Here is a 20,636-nt window from a genome sequence, read left to right on the forward strand (position 1 = left end):
GATACTTTACTTCAAGTAAAGCAACAACTTCGTACAATGATTCTTAAAATCTGTCAATGTCTCAAGAAGAACATATGTATCCCAATATGCTCTTTCAAGATAAACAGTATTCACTTGTCATCTGCCCATTCATTCTAAATTTATTTGGAATGTTCCCATTGTTCTCAGTCATTCAATCTGTCTTTCTAAGGCAAATAGCTCAGGAGTATGAAACCATCCGTAACCCCAGAACACCTGCATCTCCACACTGACAAGATTAAAACTCACACTTCTGCTACCACTTCTCCTAAACTGTGTTTAAGCTATGTGACTTAACCAGATACTGACATATCCCCTTTGTCTCAGTATCTGAATGTTAAAAACCAGTTATTTTCCACCAGGTAAGTATCTGAAGAGGAATGCTGAGTTATAATGAATACTTAAGAAAATTTTAATTAAAAGCTGTGTGGTTTTGTTTTGGACACTTTAAGAACAAGAAATGTTGGATGATTTGTTGAAAAACTCGAGCTAACAACTCTCCGGCTGCAAGAATAATGCTTATAACTACCATTTTAATCTGGTAACAGCTGAAAATTATACCATAAAAACAGGACTAAAACAGTGTCTACAAACAATTTTTATTGTACTGTAAATCTAAAATAAAAAGAACACATACCATTTAGAAAATACCAAGAAAAATTTATGTACAAGAGTTGATGCTATTGCATTTGGATAAAGCTGGCAAGTCCTTGCTACTAGCATAGCCCAGGAAACACCACCAAGGAAACCTAGTATATTGGAATAGATGTTGTGGCCTGTGGATTGAGAAGCAAAAGAGACAAAAGGAGAGAGTTATTGGCAACAACAGGAGTTAACGAAAACCTCACAGACTTCTGAATGAAGTTTTAGCCTTCATGCTTACGTTTTGCCCACAGTTTGATAGCTCTCAGTGTCAACCTGAAGTTGTCAATGTTTGGTACTAGATGCAGAATTTCATCGGTTACCCGGCAACCTGCCAAAAGAAAGAATCCATTATGCATTCTGTCTCCCAAGTTTTTCACTGGCTTACCCTCCCTCACCTTCAAAGCTATCAAGACTCTTTAGATCAGCATGCTAGAAAACCATCTCATACTTTGATCACGTTTGTTTTGAATTAGAAAGCTTAACATATTTCCATTTGACTTTTCTTTCTTTTTTCCTGTTTCACAGCAGCACTGAGGAAGACAATTCCTGCAGGTATGGTTACAGCCTGTGACTGTGCATTTGCTCTTCCCCATGAACTGTACAAATGGTTTAAGAAACAAACAGACTTTAGGTTCCATTGTTTTGGGCTTACATGCAGTATATCAGAGAAACTGAAGAAAGTATGAGTCTTCATGGACCTACAGAAAACCTGTCAGTCACAGGTCAGAGCTTTGTTTGAATTTTTGAGAACAGGCTGAAGAGAATAGTTTTTAAACATCCAAGCTGTATCATTACATTGACAGGGTATTTTCAGGCTTACAAATTACACCACAGACGACAATATTAACTGCTTGATTTTTTGTTTTTCAAATCAAGAATAAATGGTTGTTTATCGTTACTAAAGAGCTGCAGAGGAGTTTCTTTCAAAGCAAGTAAGAGGAAAGCATGAATTCTAGAGGCTGCACAAATGTGAATTTCAAAAAACAGTGCAAGCTGCTGTGGCATTCCCAAACTATCAAGTTCCCCATTTGTAAGAGAAGTCAGTGATATTTCATATGCTCCTCTTCCTCGTCAAGTCCCATACAGGCTGAAGCCTCTACTGCCCCATGCATAAATAACAACTTTAAGCTGCAATACAGAAAAGTTAAGGGCTACACAGGCTGGTAAGCTACTAAAGACCTGAACTCAAACCGACCGTATTTCGATCTCTCCAATTTACAGCTGAAGAAATTTTGTGTATGTTTGGTTTTTTTGTTTGTATGTATTTTAATAAACAAGCACACATCTTCACTTCTACAAATAGATACTGCTCTACGCAAAAGTCTTGCAGGTCCCATTAATTCCTAGACGTCATCATTTACTACCAAAAAAAGGAATTTTATAAATCTGACCAAGGAGAAACAATCCTTCTCTTGAAAAAGATACAGAAAACACTACAATGACTTTTCTGGATATGGAGTTGTTGTATTTTCAGTTAAGTCCATAACTAAAATCAAACAATCCACAATATTTACTAGATGAACAAGGAGTTCGTATGCAAAACTCTATATACGTACCATTAAGACTTCGTATGCATCTAATGTCTAAATTTTTAAGTAGGCTATCGTCTCGTAGGTCTAAGTCCTCAGGAATAGTTTGCAGTGCTAATCTTGCAAATAAAATATCAATCTTAAAAAAAAAGACAGATAAGATATTAGAAAACTGTTTTTTCTTCTGTAGAATTTATTCTGTAACCTACTTTCATCAAGTTTACTAATAATAAGAACAGAAGTCTTCCCAACACAAAGAACCTCTTTAAACAGTATATACTAATGCTCTCCACAAACATTAAAAGAAACTCTTGCAGATGCCTCCTCTATCTTATGGCTCCTTTTGGAAGGGAATAAAATATACATTAAGATCAATGCAGAACCAGCACACACATTTGTCAACTGTCTATGTAAATAAAAATCATTTGGGGACAAGCACCACATATAGATCCTGAATACAACATCATACTACATCAGAGCAAGTCATGAAAATATAACCTAACTTTGAGAATATTTAGGTCAAAACTATCACTGAATTACAGAAAATGTAGTAAACTTTTCCCACCCAGGGCTGCAAAGCACACATGCAACTAGTTGCCTCTACTGATGAAAAGTCTAGGTATTTCATTACAGGGAGTTCTGAAAATCCTGCAAGCTACTGAGTAAGAGTATAAATTTGTCTAACTTTTGAAAATGACTTTTTTTTGCCATTACTTCTGCAATAATTTATCATAGCTGTTCTAGGTCAAGAACATATTAGATACTATTCAGCAGTGGAGTTTTACGTTGTCCCACACACAGCAAGGACATTACACAGAGCACACAGTTCGTCTTTCCAGTCTTAAATTAGGTATCAGTCAGTGTGACGCAAATATAAAGCACATATCAGCAGCTGATCTGCTAAGCAACCAGATCAGCTTCACCAGATGAGGCTTTTAATCATAATAAACTGGTATGACTTCATCGACAAGTCAATGAAATATCTAGTGCTATCACACCAAGAACAAAAACCATTTTAGTTACGTTATTTCAGAAAAACAAAGCTGATACCTTAGATGAAGACCTCTTTGTAGGTGCTTAAACCTTTGCATCCATCTGGTTTAAACTATGAAGCACTTCTCCAAGGAAAAGTAATTGCTAAACAATTCAGTGCAGTTTTGATAAGAAGTCTTCAATAGCCAGTTTTAAAACATTCTGTACTACAAGATTCTACTTAAGTCAAAAGTACTACTATTCAATGTAAAACAAGTTCAAAATTAACTCTGGCTTGAAGTGTTATTCTGATCTCCAGAAGAATCACTATAGGTTCAAAGTTCATGGACAATAAAAGAAGTGATTTTTCAAATCAAGCAACGAATACCCTGTCCTACATCATTTGAGGGGGGGTTAGGGGTGGGGACTGTGATGTGCAGGGAGTCTTATTTCTACAGGAAGAACAAAAAAAACAAGTGAAGAAGACTCTTGTTTATTTTAAGTAAAACCATAAAGAGCATATGTAAAGACTGGTATTGTCAGGAACTTCCTTAACACAACTGAAAGGATTACCATATCTTTTACCTGCATTATGAAAAGGTAAGTTGAAGTCTTCTGATACTGACATACTGGGCACGAATGCAACCATCATAAATAGTGACCCACCACCACTCATTTACCTCAGAGCATTTATAGTAAGTTAGTACCCAAGACGACAGAACTCTCGTGTACCGTCAGCAACGTGGGTTAAACCGTAATAAACCTAAGCCATCAGAGTCCATCATAAATTACTACACTGGAGAAAGACACTACCACTCTTACAGTTGAAAATCCTTAAATTTCCCTCCTTAGGCTTCTATTTTGAATTTCATTTTTAATAAAGGAGAGACCTCTGGCTTGAATGCAAATGATTAAAAAACCAAACCATACAAAACCCAGACTAACCAGAGGATGCCTACGGCAAACTCCAGTATTTAGAATTCATACCTAAGCTACAGAAACAGAAAACTGATTCTCCAGAAAAGTGCCCCTAATATCCAACTGTTTAGAGACAGGGCTGACAGATGCAAAGTCTCAGGCTATCTCACTGCATGGCATCACGTTTCTCTGCACATCTCTCTTATTTGCAGAAAATACATCTCTTTGCTTTACTTGTATTTTCACTTAATGCAAAGCTGGATGGATGGAAGCAAAGGGTTCATGTTCCTGAGACTCAAAAACGAACAGTACCCTAACCAATCATCTTTAGAATTGCAAGGCACAGAGGTCGAGAGAAGGAACTGTCCAGTCCTGCATCTTCAAATCGTATCACAGGTGAGAAGATTAGCATGGAAAAATCTTTCCCCACTGTGAAGTACTCTCCTTACACCTCCCAGTTACAGGTTGACATAATTCAGCCACTAACTAGTCTGATTAACTCTATGTATGAACAGTTAATTTTGTTTTGTCTTGTCATCACGGAAAGATCACAGACCGGCCATAAAACAGTCTGAGAAAGACTAACAGAGCATCTTTCCAAAGCAGTGTTCCTGTTTACAAAACAACCACCTCTCCCAAAATAGTATAAACTAGGTTAAGCAAGTTAGTCACTAAAAGACAGCTGATCTGTCAGGATACAGACACCACAACTTGTTTTGGCTAACTGTTTTGGTGATGTGTTTGCAGACCTCCAAAGAGACCAGCACTAAGGGAATATTGTTTGCCTTCAGCAATGCCTGAGACCTGATGAAAGACCACGCAACATCTTATAGGTACAGGAGAAAAATCACAATTTAAGGTTTGGACAGTTAATCCTCACCAGCCAAAAAGTTACCAAAGCCACAATATTTATTAGTATAATTTTTAATAAATGTGAAGTCTTACTAACGCAATACTAGTACTCTACAGGTCAGTGAAATGATCAGTACAAGTGGGTAGCAGTGGCTGAAAAGGAACAGGGAGATATTCCACAGGCAGCTTTACATCAAGAAAGACTTTTTTCTGTCTTAAAGCTCCACTTTACACACCTGAAGAACGTTGTCAAGGACTGGAGTATGAACTTGGGACAGTCACTTGAATAGCATTCCTATTAGCATATACTACATGATTTATGGGGATATTGAAATACCAGTTTTACCTATGTTCTAGCAAAATAAAATAAAATATGATCTTTACCTCTATTCCATCAAAACAAAGTTTAATAACTGGGACAAAAGCTTCTTCGACAGCCTGAGGAGAAAAAAAGTTATAATTTGTTTTCAGTACAGAGAAGAACATTTACAAGTAAGAGCTAGCAAGTCTAGCTAATCATGATGAAACGTTATTTATATAGATGGCTTCTTGTTTTCATGTCAATTTTTGTCAGCAATGTCTTTCTCCACCACTGAGGATCTCTTCAGTAAGCAATGATCTACTACATGTTACAGCTGTCTAGATATTTATTATAAACCAAACTCACATCAACCAGCTCTAATGTCACCTCAACCCTTTCTCACTACACGTAGGAGCACGATGATCAAGCATCTCTTATTCCTCACAACATCTCTAAGCCTGCTGAGGCTAACCTATAGGGATTGTTACTTTAAGAGGCCTCTCCTATTTCTGCAGTCAGGATTTTGGGAGAAATGGCAAGGAGACAACTGTGTACCTATGTAGCCTTACTTCACCTAAACCAGTCACAAGTCACCAGGCTCCCAAGCTCGAGCATTTTTTTTTAAGTGTGGTCATTATAAGGTTCTTTGATAAACAGTATCCATCATGAAACTACAGAACCTGATATATGCTCTGCAATCAGCTGGGAATACCATCTTCCTGAACTAAGCATCTGAACTAGCTGCAGAACACTGCAAACCTCCAAATAAGAAATGTTAAGAACCAGAACACTCTTAGAACTGTGTTTAGTCTCTGGCAGTTCCTAACAAGAGGAGCAGACAACACTACTCCATGCGTTTAAAGTCACCTTAAGGATCTTAAGCAAAATCCAACGTTCGCCGATCTCAGACTCACTTACAAAAGCAACCTTTAAGAAAGTCTAGGTTTTCTAAAGATGGAGATGTACAAACTTTCTTAGACATAGCTGGAATTATTTTGAAGTACTGTAACACTGACCTAAAGTCTATTTGTGTCACTGTAGCATTACACCGAATAGCATAGACTGATGTACCTTGTTGCTAAATCAACTACATAAGCTTGAGTTAGAGCTTATAGAAAAGTTTATGGGATATGTGAAAATCAGAAGGCATTCAAAACAGTTGCTTCAGTCTACCTTACCAGTTGATGTTTGCACTATCCTGGTAGTTACCAACTACAGGATGTATAGAGCAGAAGAATGCTGAAAAGAGTTCTATTTATTTCATGTAAGCACAGGAAATCTTCACCTTTACATGCTAAACAAAAATCTTCTGTGGGTGTCTAATAATGATACACACTGAAAACTTCCATTTACAAATGCACAGTTGACAATCAATATAAAATGTTTACTCAGTATCAGCCACTGGAATTGTTGATATAACCATGAAATTAGAAAAACAGCAGCATAATAGTATACTTCAAAATCTTCATTAAAAATACACAAGTTTGGTCCCGATTCTTTTCAAGCTAACATGTGCATTTGCACCTGTCTGCTGCCACAGAGCAAGCACAAGTTTCGCAATTCTAATACACATGCTAAATCATTTTCCCATCCAGACCTTTAAACGAGTGTCTCTATTAAGTGGGAACAGAGAAAATTTGGAAGAATCTCTATGTATTTCTAATATGGTGATATGCTTTGCTACAGGTTAACCAAAAATTCATTGTAAGCCTTGACAGTCAAGTTATATTTACTTCTTTAATGTACCATCTTTCACTATTAAGTTTTCAGCATCACCAGTTCAACAAGCTTTATCAAGCAGTTTGCTTACCCTCAGATCTTTTACTTCTTCTTGCTGTTTCAGTTTTTCATAAAATGATGTGAAAAAATCACTTCTTTCCACATGTCTTGGCGCAACACAGAGGGCATCAATATCAGCACCTGAAATTGTTTATTAGCACAAGTTACTCACATTTCATGCACATGAAATGCCAGCAAAAAACACTTTTTTTTTTTAAATCAAACAAGAAAATTGAGTTTCTCTTCTTGTAGAATGTGTTTTCTCTGGGAATGCTGAGTAAAACCAAATGAAAAAGAAAAAAGTTGACGACCATCAAGTATATCAAGTACATACATTCTTCTTTTCCTCGTGGAATATTTGTAGTAATTTTCAAAGAAAACCATGAGAATCCAGATATAGAACTTTATTTTTAATTAACTTCCAACTTTTTTTGTGTGTTTCCCAAGCTATGACAAAAACATATTATAAGAAGATTGGAGATAAAAAAAAAAAAAAAAAAAAGAAATCAACCACCAGCACCGCCTCAAGAGACAGCAAGTTTTTGTTACTTGCATGACATTTATGGATATGTCATTAGTGTGACCATATGAGCTTTTATCATAGAAAGTAAATGTTACCTTTTGTATGAACCCCTAATCTATAGGATCCAAATGTAAAAATTTTCCCTCCAACGTTTTCTATTACAGATTGAGGAAGATTCTAAAAGGAGAAAATACAATTGGTTATTTTACCTTAACACGTTATAACACCACACACAACTTATTTTAAATCAAAAGGAAAAACTTTCAACAAAAATTAAGTTGCAGTTACTATTAAAATAATAACCTTAGCATTTATAGAAGAGACAGAGGTATGTTTGTCACTCAGGAACTTTTTTTAACATTTCAAGTACATTACACATTACTGTCTCAAGCTTGGTAATGGTTCCAGCAGTTACACTCTTCAGGCGCAATAGCTTTAAAATGTTATGGACTTTAAACACATTTTGCTGAATACTCAGACATTTTAGACTGACTCAGAAATTGATGATGGGTTCTGATTTAGAACAACAGAATACTGCTACTTACACTATCAGTGTTTAATAATTACGTTCAGAGACATCTATACTAAGGTCTTCAAGACAAATTTGGTTTTGGGAGAGGTATTGTGTAGGTATATCTACTAAAGTTCCTAGAGTTGCATCTTTAAAAAACTCTTGACTCCACACTACTCTGGACAAAGAGAGCTACTATTTCATAACTGCATGTAATGTTACAATTTGAAGCCCTACATTAATGGCTACACAATATACAGACAAAATTGAAAATGTGTTATTTTGCAATGTAGATTGGAAACTACTGAAGTTAATCCAATCTTGCACCTGTCAAGATACTCGCAACTATTTTGTTTCCAAAGATGAACACAAATATAGCAGTCATTCTGACCCATAACCTTGTTCAAAAGTAAATCTCCATTTCATAGAAGAATAGTGTACAGGAGAGATATAATACTCCATGCATTTGAAGTAAAATGGCTTAAAAAAATTAGGGTTTCCAAGTCTAATCATTCAATCAAAGGTGTGTAGGGTTGGGAGAGACTACAAACTGACAAAAAGTTAGAGTCTAGAAAACTAACATTACAGCATGACATTAAAGCAAAGGACTTGTGACAAGTCTATTTTAAGGCCTAGCACTGGCCCACAAAGCCAAACAATCTAAGCATATAATTAACATAGTACTACACATCTATATTTTCATAAAAAGGTGAGCTATATTTCTACCTAGGGAGAAAAGAACAGTTGAAAATTACTACAGCTGCCTTGACTTTTTCCAATATTTGTCAGTTTCTTTCTTTGACAAGACGCTGTCTGGAAACAAAAAGGTGGTATTCATTTTTCCAACTTGATCCTCAAATCTAAGATTCATCTTGTTTGGACTGGAAACTTGTTTTGAAACTCTATTCCTACACCAATCTTAGTAGGAACAGTTCCACATAAAATACATCCATACCTTGCTTTCACTGATTTCCCGTATCCACTCCTTTACCAGGTTATTTAATTTTCCCAAAATTAGAATCCTGTTGATAAAACAGCAGAACAGAAGGTCATGAACTCATAGCAAACTACTAGTATTTGAGACTAATCATCACGACACAATAAATCAACTTCTGTAACACTGCAGATCTAGTTATAGATCTTGTTATATACATACACTGAAACAGAGTTAGTCTTACAATATTCCCACTACTTTTTCCCCATTAAAGATGTTCAAGTGATTTAAGCTCAGAAAAAAAAGCAAGCAATTAAGGACTACACACATTTTAAGCGTATGAATTCTACTTGCTTTAAAAATAAAACCTGTATTTTTAACACATGCACCTAAGAAAAGAGTGAGAAACAGTAACGACAGCAAAACCCTCTAAAAAGTTTAATAAAGAAAAAAAAAGTACAATAGGGGCCACTACAATGGAACAGTTACAAAGGGGAAAAAAATATGCATGTCAGTCTCCAAAACTTAAAGGTCACTTAAAATTCCTTTCTGTGTTCTGAAGTATTCCTTTTAAAGTAAGAAAAATCAAGCTTAATATCCCACTAGGCTTTTAAGAAAGCATTTGAAAGAACGTAACTGCTGAACACTAAGTGTGTTCAACTACATGAACCTCAAGATCAAAGAACACTACTGCTAAAGGGAGCGTTTACTCACCTTCGCTGCAGCTCCTCCTCTTCTTCAAATACACCATATGGTTTGAGGGTCTCGATTAATTTTTGGGTAAGCATGCAGTCAAACTCCTTGGGAGCAGCTAAACTGATAGGTGAGGTAATGCCATAATGCTTCTGTAGTTGCTGTGTTTGTGATCCCTGGGTTGTAACGGGACTAGTAAAGGCAATTAGATAAAGTTACTGACAGAAACAAGACAAACAAACAAACAAACAACTTTTTTTTTTTTCTCAGAGTAGCAGACAAGAGACACATACTAAGGAAATAAAATGTTGAGCCTACTGTTAGCATTTACATCCCAGATCCATCCAACTTGAAATACTGATGGCAGGGTTACAAGTTGCTGCAAGGTATGATCTTTGATATCAATAGACTTTATATACACAAAACATGTAAGTAAGCTTCAGTATGTTTGGAGTCAGTGAGCATCATACAGTTACCTTTCAGACAATTTATCTGCTGGCTACCATAACAGGATGGTTAGATGAACAAAGTTGGCTACACTACATATAGCCTGACTTAATGAAGGGAGAGGAGGGAGAACATCAGATTTGTGCTAGACTTTGCTTATTACCACAAGGACGGAGGATATAAGCATAAGCCCTACTCTCGGTATTTTCTCCATAACCCTTAGTTTCCCCAACATGACATTTTACTTCATGTAAATAATTCTCCACAGATGAAAGTAAGCCTCAAGGAAACCTAGCCCAACACAATGGATTAAATCTGCAATGACCTAGTTCACCAGTAAACTGTCCAATTACAAGCCTGCATGCCATCTTTGTCCCTCGCTTCTCCATCTACACGAAGAGATATGAGCCAAGCCTCAAGCACAAGCATGATACTCTCAACACAATTCCCCATATTTCAACGTTCCAAAGGAGAAGTTATTACAGAACTTCAGAAGAAGAAGAAAAGCAAAGTTATCATCATATTGTAAGAATCATTAATAGCTTTCTTAAATGAGTACCCTGGGCAAAAAAAAAAACCTGCTGTGCAGTCTGCCACCATGGGCATACATTTCTTTGTGATGATCACTTTTAATCACAGCCTTATTTTCAGAACAGTTTGAGCTTTAAGGCTATGAATTTTAAGCATCTTAAAACTAAACTTGACATAATACATAACTTTCCTTTAAATTATTAATATTGTTCTCCTACTGCCCATTTTTTACAATGACAAATCATTGTTTTTAAGCACACTGAAAAACTTGTTTTCTGAAACCAACTTAATCTTTCAGAGACAAACAAAAAGACCATCTCTCATCAAAACTTACATTTCAGAAAATGTGGCTGGTTATTACATCAACTGCTATTCCAAAAGCCTTACCAACAACTATGGCAGAAAGTTAAGGCAACACCTGTCTAGAAGCATTAGATCTGCATTACATAAGTTACATCAATGAAATTGAATGATTTGACATAACCTAAATCTGTTTCAAAATTATTTTAGCTATCGTAATTTGAAATCAAGAACTCAAGTCATAATGCAAATGTCTTACTAAGGAAGTTCTAGCACATTTGTCCCTTTGTTTATCAGCAAAAGGAAAAAAGGCAAAGCAGGAAATACTAAACTCTGTACATTAAAAAAAAAAACCACCAGCTCCCAAGTAATCATGTCTGGGAACATTATTTCACATTGCTTCCTTCAGTTAAGAGGTTTTAATCACCTAACAGCAGCTGAACATATGACATCGACCTCAGTTCTTCATGTGTGAATGAAAAAATTTTTTTAAAACTCATTTAATTACATAAAACAGTAAATTAAAGGCAAAGGAAGCCACTAAAATAATTTTTTTCTTTAAAGAAAAAAAAAGCATTTTAGGAATGACACAAATAGTTGCCTCTGTCAGTTGTTACTAAAAAAGGGATCAATCCAAAAGGTCTCAATATATCAACATCCTTTGGTTATTATGGAGATTTTTAATTTATACCACCAAGCAAATAGTTTCATTTGAACAACGATCTCCCCTCTTTTGCCAATCATTATTTTGAAAAAAATTAATTTGCAGTTTATTTTTCCAGGCTCTGAAGCAGTAATCTAAAGCAATCAATATTTTAGTTTTGTGTATCAACTTTCTGATGGTCTTGCTGAAATTCTCACCCATCCAGAACTAGAAACTCTATCAAATTCCACAGATTTTAAACTTAATAGAAAGGGCTGGCAAAATACAGACTGGCAGACACTGACACTACATCTCAAAAAAAAAAGATGTCACTCAGACCCAGATTCCGTGAAGCAGGCTCCTGAAATCGGTAATGCTGACAGAACCCTCTGTCTTCCACCTAATCGTAAGGGCCATGTTTCCTCAGTTAAAGAACTAATAACTAATCCCTTTGTACCCAAAGTTACAAAAATCAACCAAACCTCAGATCAACTTCCTTGTGGAAGTGCAATATGTAGGTTTGTCTTTGCAAAACACCATACTGACAAGACTTCAAGCAGTATTATCGACAAATCCAGAGCATCAGAGCACAGCCATAGGGCAAGAAATAAGTTTTGAAACTGTCCACTAAAATGACAGCTTTAAACCATTAAACTTCCTGATATACATCTTTGGGAAGTGTTACACAAAAACAGTTTGTTTAAGTTTTTACAGCTATTATTTTTATATTCATGTATTTTGAAAGAATGAAGTAAGATGTTTTCAAGCAGACAGGACCTCCCTACACAGAGGTGTTCCAAGGTTGAGGGGTGAACAGGATCAGCCTTCTAGAATGTTTTACAATTTCCAAAGACACCATCAGGCATATATTTTAACATATATTAATATTGAAGAGAATATACATTATTTCCAACTAAGAACCCTTAAACTGAAGCTCAATTGTTTACATTTGCTGATGTTAAGGCTGTTTCTGTGCAACACCAAAAGATATCAGAAAGTGGCTGCGTAAAATTACAGGAAAAAATGGTATTTGGCAAGAAAGTTGGTTAAACTCATTTAAGGATGCAATAAACTAGTGCTAGGTAACCATGTTCATTCATTCATTTAAATGACCACATCATGAAAGTTACTATAAGCCAAATAACATATATCCTCTTCTCACCCCCTACCTACCACAAAGCCAAGAAACTTCAAATACAGCATTTACTAGCTGCTTTTAAAATGAAAAGCAAATTATCAATGAGAAACTAACTTTAAGTCCTCATTTTTCCAACTTCAATGCTGTATTTACATGCTACATTTCAGACAGAAAATGCTAATAATCCACAAGTCTCAACTTACATTTTACCTTTCCTGAAATTATGAAGATCACACCCTATTACAACACCTTCCCTCTTGAAAAGACATAGACATTCTAGTTTTTACCTGTGATGTGTCACAATACATCACTTTAGGAATCCTTTAGCCTAAACTACTAAAAATACTCAAAGAGAAAGGATAGGTAAGTATCAACCCTAACCTTCTACCTGAGGGGACTGGGGGAGTTTAAGGCCTGAGGGGATCAATATGGTGGTATGTCAAATCTGCTAGTCAGTAAAGTTAAGCATTAACAAAAAAAATCAAAGGGTATAAAATAGCAACAGAAAGTCCCATCCCAGCTACTCAAACTTGACAAGAGCAGTGGCAGATTTGGCAGACCTTGTCAAGGTCTCACACTCAATGTTGAGGGCTTGCCCTTTTTTTTCTTTTTTAAAAATTTTTTTTTAACATCACAAGGAAAATGAAGATACAGTTCAAGGCTTTTTTGTTTGTTTCTAGCCAACCATATATACACTTGAAGCTGTTGCGCTCCTGCTGCTATGAATATGAGCTACTTTTCAACAGTACAAATATAAAACACAGTTGTAGACAATGACACAGTTAAGCTACTGTTGTTGCTCTGGGTTAACCTAAATTTTTGCAGAGCATGTGCTGCCAGTTTAAGCCATGTACGAATTGGGAAACAGCTACAGTAGTTTAATCCTAAAGTGCTATCATCCAATATTTCATATTCAAATATGAATTAATATCATCTCTCCGAGAAATGCACATGTACACTCCCCCACATGAAAACAGAAACACACATAAAGTTCTAGTCTGCACTAAGCTGACAGCAATACAGCTAAACAACTCCTTCTTCAGAATCCAAAGTTTTGGTAGTCTGTATCTTCTCCTATTGTTATCAGTAACTACTGAACTAACAAATCCTGGTAAAACAGTCACTACTAAAATCATTTTTCAACAGAGTGCAGAAGTGGAAGGAAAAAAACAAACCCACAAATAAAGCTTGTTAGAGCCTTTACAGTTTCCAGAGTGGTACACCTTTAAGCTACTTCAGATGGAAGTGACTACACATTGTTCTAAGTTAGAGAGGGGAAAGATTTTGAGATAAGGGGAAAACTGTCCAATGCTTCTTTTAAAGGTGAGGTTACACCCTTGACACACACCCATGTAAACTGGAAACAGACTTAAACCCAAGACAGGTGTACCTATGTAACACTGCTCCATATAACACAGAGTCAGATACAAATTCAAAGTGCTGCACTACTGTTTTATTTTACAACATTGGAACCTTTGTCCACCTTCAAAAGAAATAAGAATCCTGTCACAAAATTCTTCTCAAGCACACTTTGTATTTAACACTCCTCCTACCCCCACTTGAAACCCCCTGTCGTTTGAAGCACAGTTTTTCCCCTCTTCACTCCTGGTAATATTTTTATCATGTTTTTTGAGTTAAGATTTTATGTGCTTCTTATCACAAATGAAATAGCAGTGTTAACTGCAGCTAAATATCTAAACAACATGCTCCTGAAATTTTGGATGCTTCACAGAACACAAGCAACTGAAATCTTACAAACAGATGCCATAATATTTAATAAATAACATTTTCAATCCTGCCTAAGTTTAAAACTCATCTTTGGTACACCCTGAAATAGATTTTAACCACCCAAGAAGTACTATATCTTAAATGTACACCAAGTCCACATAGCAATCCATTCCAGCTCTGGTCATCATACTTTGCTTTTGCTAGATGCCATATAACTCCTTTCATAGATCACTAAACCTCATCTGAGTATTAAATTTGTCCAGACAGACATGAACAGTAAGGCCAGCATTGGTGAAGAGAACAGAAGCTCTTAAGTATCTTAAAATAGCGCCCACCACCCACAGAACATCAACTTCAAACTTTTAACTTCAGTCAGGACTTTTGGCTCATTCAGTCTTGCTTCTAGCTACCAACACAAAATACACAACTTAAGGAATCTCAATGACTGCCCTCTCTTTTCTGTTTGCCTCAGTAAAATTCAGTCTTTCTTATTTACTGATGTTTCTAGCTTAATGCTAACACCATCACTCCATGCAAAGTTCCATAAATCTAGGCAGCAAACCTAAAGGAAGTCTGTGCAAATCAGTTACTGGGGAGCATATGTTTTAAATGGCTAAGACAATCCAGCTGTCCTTCCTGAACACAAGTTTTAATATCTAGCAGAAAAATACTGAATCATTTAGATCATGAATTAAGTTTTAAACTGTCAGTATGATGTGTTCAAGACACCCAAACCAGATTTAAATGTGGGTATTGGAGTAATGACAGGTAACAGACCTGTGGAATGAGAAACTCACCTACAGCAAAATAAAGAATATTCACACACATTCTGCTAAGCTTTGACTCTATCCTGAGCTCCCTCTGGCTCATACATTTGTACAGAAGAACAGTGAAGGCAGCATGTCAAAATACTCATCCCTGCACAACATTCTTACTAACAACAGTTTCAGAAGAAGTTTCTCAAGTTTAAGCAAAATAAATTTCTACTGAACTCTGCAGGAAGAACCTGTACCAAAAATGAAACGTATTGCTATTCTGGAGACAAAAAACTACAGAGGTAGCAATTTAGGGAATTCTGGAAGGTTGAATCTAAAAGTAGCAGAAAGTTTCAAACCAAGAATGAGGAATCTAATGAAATATTTCACTGCAAGATTAATTTGTCTCTGCAGTAAAATCTGATCAGCTCAAAATAACTGAGTTTCCAAGTTCTGTGCTGTACCTCCATGTTAACAAGTATAAACTCAATCTCTTTTTGGACTGACATTAGCAGACTGAAAGCTATTGCAAAAATCACATATACTTGCCATCTAGTGCCTCTCTATTAGCTCTAATAAACCATTCCTCAGTGTAGGTTTTTATACTAATTTCTTCATGATTAATAAAGCTACCACTTTAAAGTAAAGCAATTTGCTCTTACACAGTAGATCCTGTGCTCTGCAAAGTTAGGGATAATTTAATTCCTTCCATAACAGCTCTCTCTGTTCAGAAGCATAATATTTGTCTACTCCTAATTAGTACAAGACATTTGAAACACAGTGTTGTAGCTCTGGCATACAAATTGACAGCTGTTAAATAAAAGTTAAAACAATAGCTCTGCACAGGTCTAAATCAAAGTTCAGTGAAAGAAAACTTACCAAAAGTCTTACTTCAGATTAAAAAAAAAAAAGCCTGTCTACAATAAAGACTGGGAAAAAAATTATGACATTCAAAACTCTCATATGAAAGTTAACAGTAATAACAAGACTTGAAATTTATAGCACTTAAGGTACTTTTACATATTCAGATACATGACTCAATGCTCTTCTTGTTTAAAAAAAAAAAAAGCCTTTTGCAATGATTTCAGTAGCTTTAGAAGTTCAGCAAAGAAGCTCTAAGGGCAGTAGTATAGGTAGCTTAACAAGAAATAGATTCATGGTGCTATTTCTCTATTCCAAGGGTCACAAGGGCCCAGGTTACATAAAAGGACGACATCACCATCTCACATAAACATAGCTGCTGCTTCACCCAGTCAGTAGCCTTCCTGCATAAGGCCTAGCCCTAACTGAAACATACTAATAGCTTAGGGAGCTTCATGTCTCTATGGCACCTTGCATTTCAGATAATGTACAGGTACAGTCTGTACTGAACAGTTCACTAAAATGTAGCTTTCCAACAGGGGAAATATCCACCTTCATTGCTAATTGTTGTTTTGAACAACTGAAAGTGGTCAAAAAGTGTAACAAAAAGCCACAAATTCTGAGGATATATTTAGTTGTTGGGGTTTTTTTAAACGTTAAAAGGGTTTTGCAAATGTCAGGCATCAGCAGAACCTGAATTTGCTCCCTTACTACCGATGTGCCTTGTATATAAATAATTAGCTCATATTTAGTTTTGTACCATACTGCTAAGAGATACATACTGTGCAGTACCAACAATGTCGAACGCCTCTTGAGAACTCCGAGATAATACTTTTCAAGTAAAGAGTAATGACGATCTCTGGTTTTAAAGGAGACAAGCCTTGAATAGGCCTCTCAATTGTAAACATCAGCTTAAAACAATGGAAGTTTAAAGAATGTCTTTAGTAAAAAATAAATCAGAAAACCCCACAAGCAAACAGAAAAAAAACAAAAAATAGTCTTTGTTTGTCATCTGGAAAGTTTGGCAGTGGAACAAGTTTGTTCCACTCTCACTCAAAAATATTATCATCCAAAAGCATGAAAGTGTCAACTGGAAAAAAATACACAGAAAGAAAGGGAACTTTTTTTCCCCCTCTAAACTTAAGTCGGAGGCATCACTTCATTAACTCAATTACCCTTACTAGCATTTCAACTTACTAGCACTGCAACCTTGGCTTTGAAGTCTTGACTGAATAACACAATCATTCCAGACATACAAATGACAGGATAAATGCAGAATCTGAGAAAGCTTTGCTTTTCCTAGTTAAACTAAGCCTCCTGTATTAGTGAGGTTGCCAAGTAGTGTTTACACTGAAAGTAGTTATATTTGCACTCATATATTGCTATGTACTGCTATTTCAGAGTTTCTAGGTAAAGAATCGTAAACATCTACATTAAGAAAAATGATTAAGTCATTCCAAACTTGTCAAAGTTAAAGACAGTTATTATTCCAATGCACAGAAGTACTCAAAACTTTAAAATGCTGCTACTAAGCATTTGGAATTTACTTACAACAAAATGAACAAAGAATGAAAACATGATGAATAAACACACTCCCATTTTCTCCAAGGCCAAAAAGTCCAGCCAACTTCAAAGTTGATTTCTGGTAATTTTCGATTGCCATAATGAACATGTGCAAAACTTATCTATAAAGATGCTGCAGCCTTACAAGCATTAGAAACTACTTGGTATAACCATTTTTCTTTCTGCATTCACTGTGTTTTTTCCTGCCACAAACTCTCTAAGTTTGACTTGTGTTATCTAACCTACAGCTAACGTAATAGTACTTTTAGACTGAAGAAAAGCACAATAGGCAAGCACGGTTTTTTTTCAAGTTACACATTTAAGACAATAATGAACAAAGTCCAATAATAACAGTGAATCAGCAGTGCATTTTTAATATTTTTAATATTTCTCATTCAATGAAAAAAAACCTCACACCACAAAACCAAAAGGAACTTATCACATAAACATGCTTTACTCTTAATAGCCACTTGACCACCTACTCATCGCTGAATCCCTTGACTTAATACAGGATAACACTAACACTATGAACTACGGAAGCGAGGAGCAGGAAGTTCCATCGCCTGAGCCCGGGGCCGTCAAAACGTCAGCGAGGGAAAGAAAATGGAAAGAAAGAAAGAAAAAAAGAGGCAGAGGGTGGGGTGAAGGAAACAGGGATGAATCTATGCCCCGCTTCATTATCCACGACTACCAGGAGGGTTACAGCCCAACAAGTGCGAAGCACAAGGCCCAGGGGCCCAGCGCGGCAGCCGGGGGCTGCAGGCGGCGGCATGGCGGGGGGCGGGCGATGGGCCGCTCCGCGCCGCTCCCGCCGGCCAGGGGGCGCTCCCCGAGGCCCGCCGGCCCCGAGGCCCGCCGGCCCCTCCGGAACGAGGGAAACCCGTCCTGGCGGCCACCGGAAAGAAACTCTCCCGGCCGGGCGAGAAAAGGATAAATATGTGGCACTACCACTTCACATGGGCTGACTCAACAGCGGCCCAGGAGCGCTACCGAAACAGTCAATGGGGACGGGGATTTCGAGGGTGGGCCTAGGGCAAGCATCTGAGGAATCCGAGACGGGGTGTAGCAACCCCTGAACTCTGGTATCAACAGGCCCAAACAGGCAGAGGCCCCGTGGCCGCCCGGCCCCTCCAACTTGCGGCTATGAGATCGCGAAGGAGGAGGCGACAGCAACAGCGTAAAAGCCTCATCAGCCTCTCCTTCAGGTCTCGGGGAGAGGGCAGGGGGGAAGACCACCCAAGGAAGCAGGCGAGCAGCCCCTCGCGGGCGGGCGGCGAGTAGCGGGCCCACAGCCCCCATACTGCGGCACCGGAAGAGCCCAGGATCGGGAGGGGGACAGGCGCGAGGGGGAAGGGCGAAAGCCAGCAGAAAGGGCCCGAGCGGGCAAGCTGGGAGAAGAGGGCTGAGAAAGGGCCGGCAAAACACAGGCTTCGGAGGCACTCGGCGAGCATTCTAACTTACAACGGCATCGTCTCTCCGGCCCCTCCTCCTCCGCCGCCGTCGCCGCCGCCGCCACCACCACCACCGCGTCGTCTCCTTCTCTTTCCTCCTCCTCTTCTTCGTCCTTCCCCACCGCTGCCGCCTCCGGACCGGTCAGTCGCCCCGCCGGGAAGCGGGAGCCGTGACCATGGCACGGGCCGGAGTCGGGGCGTGTGAGGGACGAGAAAGCCGCTCGCTAGGCCGGGCCGCCGCCGCTTCACTTTCCTCTTCCCCTCCGGCCTTCTAACATGGCGCCCAGACGCTACCACAGATCGTTCTAGACCGGGGGGGGCCTGACGCAGCGGCGCGGCCACCCCCGCACGCCGCGCACACTAGTTCGCCCGCGCGTGCGCAGGCGGCCGAGCGGCCGCAGGGCATTCTGGGGGCTGTAGTGCGGCGGGACGAGCCCGGGCCGCGTTTGAAAACAAAGCGCTAACGGCTGGGAGGCGGCGCCGGGCCAGGCGGGGCGGAGCCGGGCTCTGAGCGGCCTCGGGGCGTCCGCGGCGCCGGGGGGGCTGTGCGTGCGTGGCGCGGCGCCTGCACAGCGCGTTCCTGACGGGGGAAGCGAGGCGGTGCAGTGCTCACCGCGGCGTGGCACAGGAGGGGCTGGGACCCGCCCGCCGCCTGCCTGCGGCCCCTGGCCTGCTCCCCCGAGGAAGGAGGCGTTTCGGCTCACAGACCTACTGCTCGCACCTTCCTGCAACAGGGCTTAGTTTGGTTTTTATATCCCACGCAGAAGAGATAATTCAGTTTCTCTCTTCGAAAGTTCTGCTTGTAATAAACTGCATGCATTTCAGAAAAAAGAAACACGGCTCAGAGCTTTATTCTTAGAGAAATGAGTACATCTGCAGCAACTCTACACACAAAACTCCACTGCTGCTGGAAAAAAAGCTTTCAAACGTCAATCTCTAAAACTATCGATTATTTAAGCATCTACTGCCTTTCGAGATAAATGGTGACTTAGACTGGCAGCACATAGGAAATTTAGATGCCAGAGAAATCTGGTTTAGAGTAGGAGACTGGTTCCCGACTCTCCCTGGCTGTCATCGCTGACTGAGCTCCGTGACTGTGTGGAAACAGGTGAAATAAGCCCGTGGAAACATTCATTTGTAGAAGTAAAAACAAAATCTTTGTATAAATATTAATCTGAGTATCTAAAATTCTAGTAATAAAAGTAATACAGAAAATAAATGCAAAATCTTTGTATGTCACCCTTCTCCCAAACAATCCTTGCATTGTGTTTTGACAAAATCCTGTATTGTACACTAAAGACGCTCTCGGTTCCAACTCAGCACAGACACCGACTCTGTGAGAGGCCCATATAGTCAATAAAGCCACATGCTGGAAAGTCTAGATTCTTCAAGCACCTGTTAAAAACGTGTATCAGATATTGAATGACAAAGAGAATCAAAGGACGGCTGTACGTTTGACACCAAGGAAAACCCCAGCATTTATGACACACCTGTGCTGGGAAACTTCACCAGTCAGAAGAAGATTAGATTGCTTAAGTAGAATG

At 38.5% G+C, this 20,636-nt stretch overlaps 1 protein-coding gene across 7 annotated transcripts in view; it reads right to left on the bottom strand.

Moving 5' to 3' along the window:
* Positions 1-19,414, bottom strand: part of PAPOLA (poly(A) polymerase alpha) — a 44,903-nt gene extending 25,489 nt beyond the window's left edge. For 2 of the 7 annotated variants that reach the window (XM_061998931.1, XM_061998930.1), the window contains exons 1-9: positions 19,103-19,414; positions 9,697-9,867; positions 9,004-9,070; positions 7,633-7,714; positions 7,046-7,155; positions 5,319-5,372; positions 2,220-2,331; positions 902-991; positions 656-794 (exon numbers count right to left, since the gene is read on the bottom strand). In XM_061998931.1, coding sequence (XP_061854915.1) covers positions 656-794; positions 902-991; positions 2,220-2,331; positions 5,319-5,372; positions 7,046-7,155; positions 7,633-7,714; positions 9,004-9,070; positions 9,697-9,867; positions 19,103-19,110 — 833 coding nt within the window. In that variant the 5' untranslated portion in view covers positions 19,111-19,414. The remainder of the gene's footprint in view (positions 1-655; positions 795-901; positions 992-2,219; positions 2,332-5,318; positions 5,373-7,045; positions 7,156-7,632; positions 7,715-9,003; positions 9,071-9,696; positions 9,868-19,102) is intronic. The other 5 variants (XM_061998935.1, XM_061998929.1, XM_061998934.1 and 2 more) reach the window with 3 other exon arrangements.
* Between the last annotated feature and the right edge of the window lie 1,222 nt (positions 19,415-20,636).

Source organism: Colius striatus, chromosome 6 (assembly GCF_028858725.1).
Source record: "Colius striatus isolate bColStr4 chromosome 6, bColStr4.1.hap1, whole genome shotgun sequence".
NCBI lineage: Eukaryota > Metazoa > Chordata > Aves > Coliiformes > Coliidae > Colius > Colius striatus.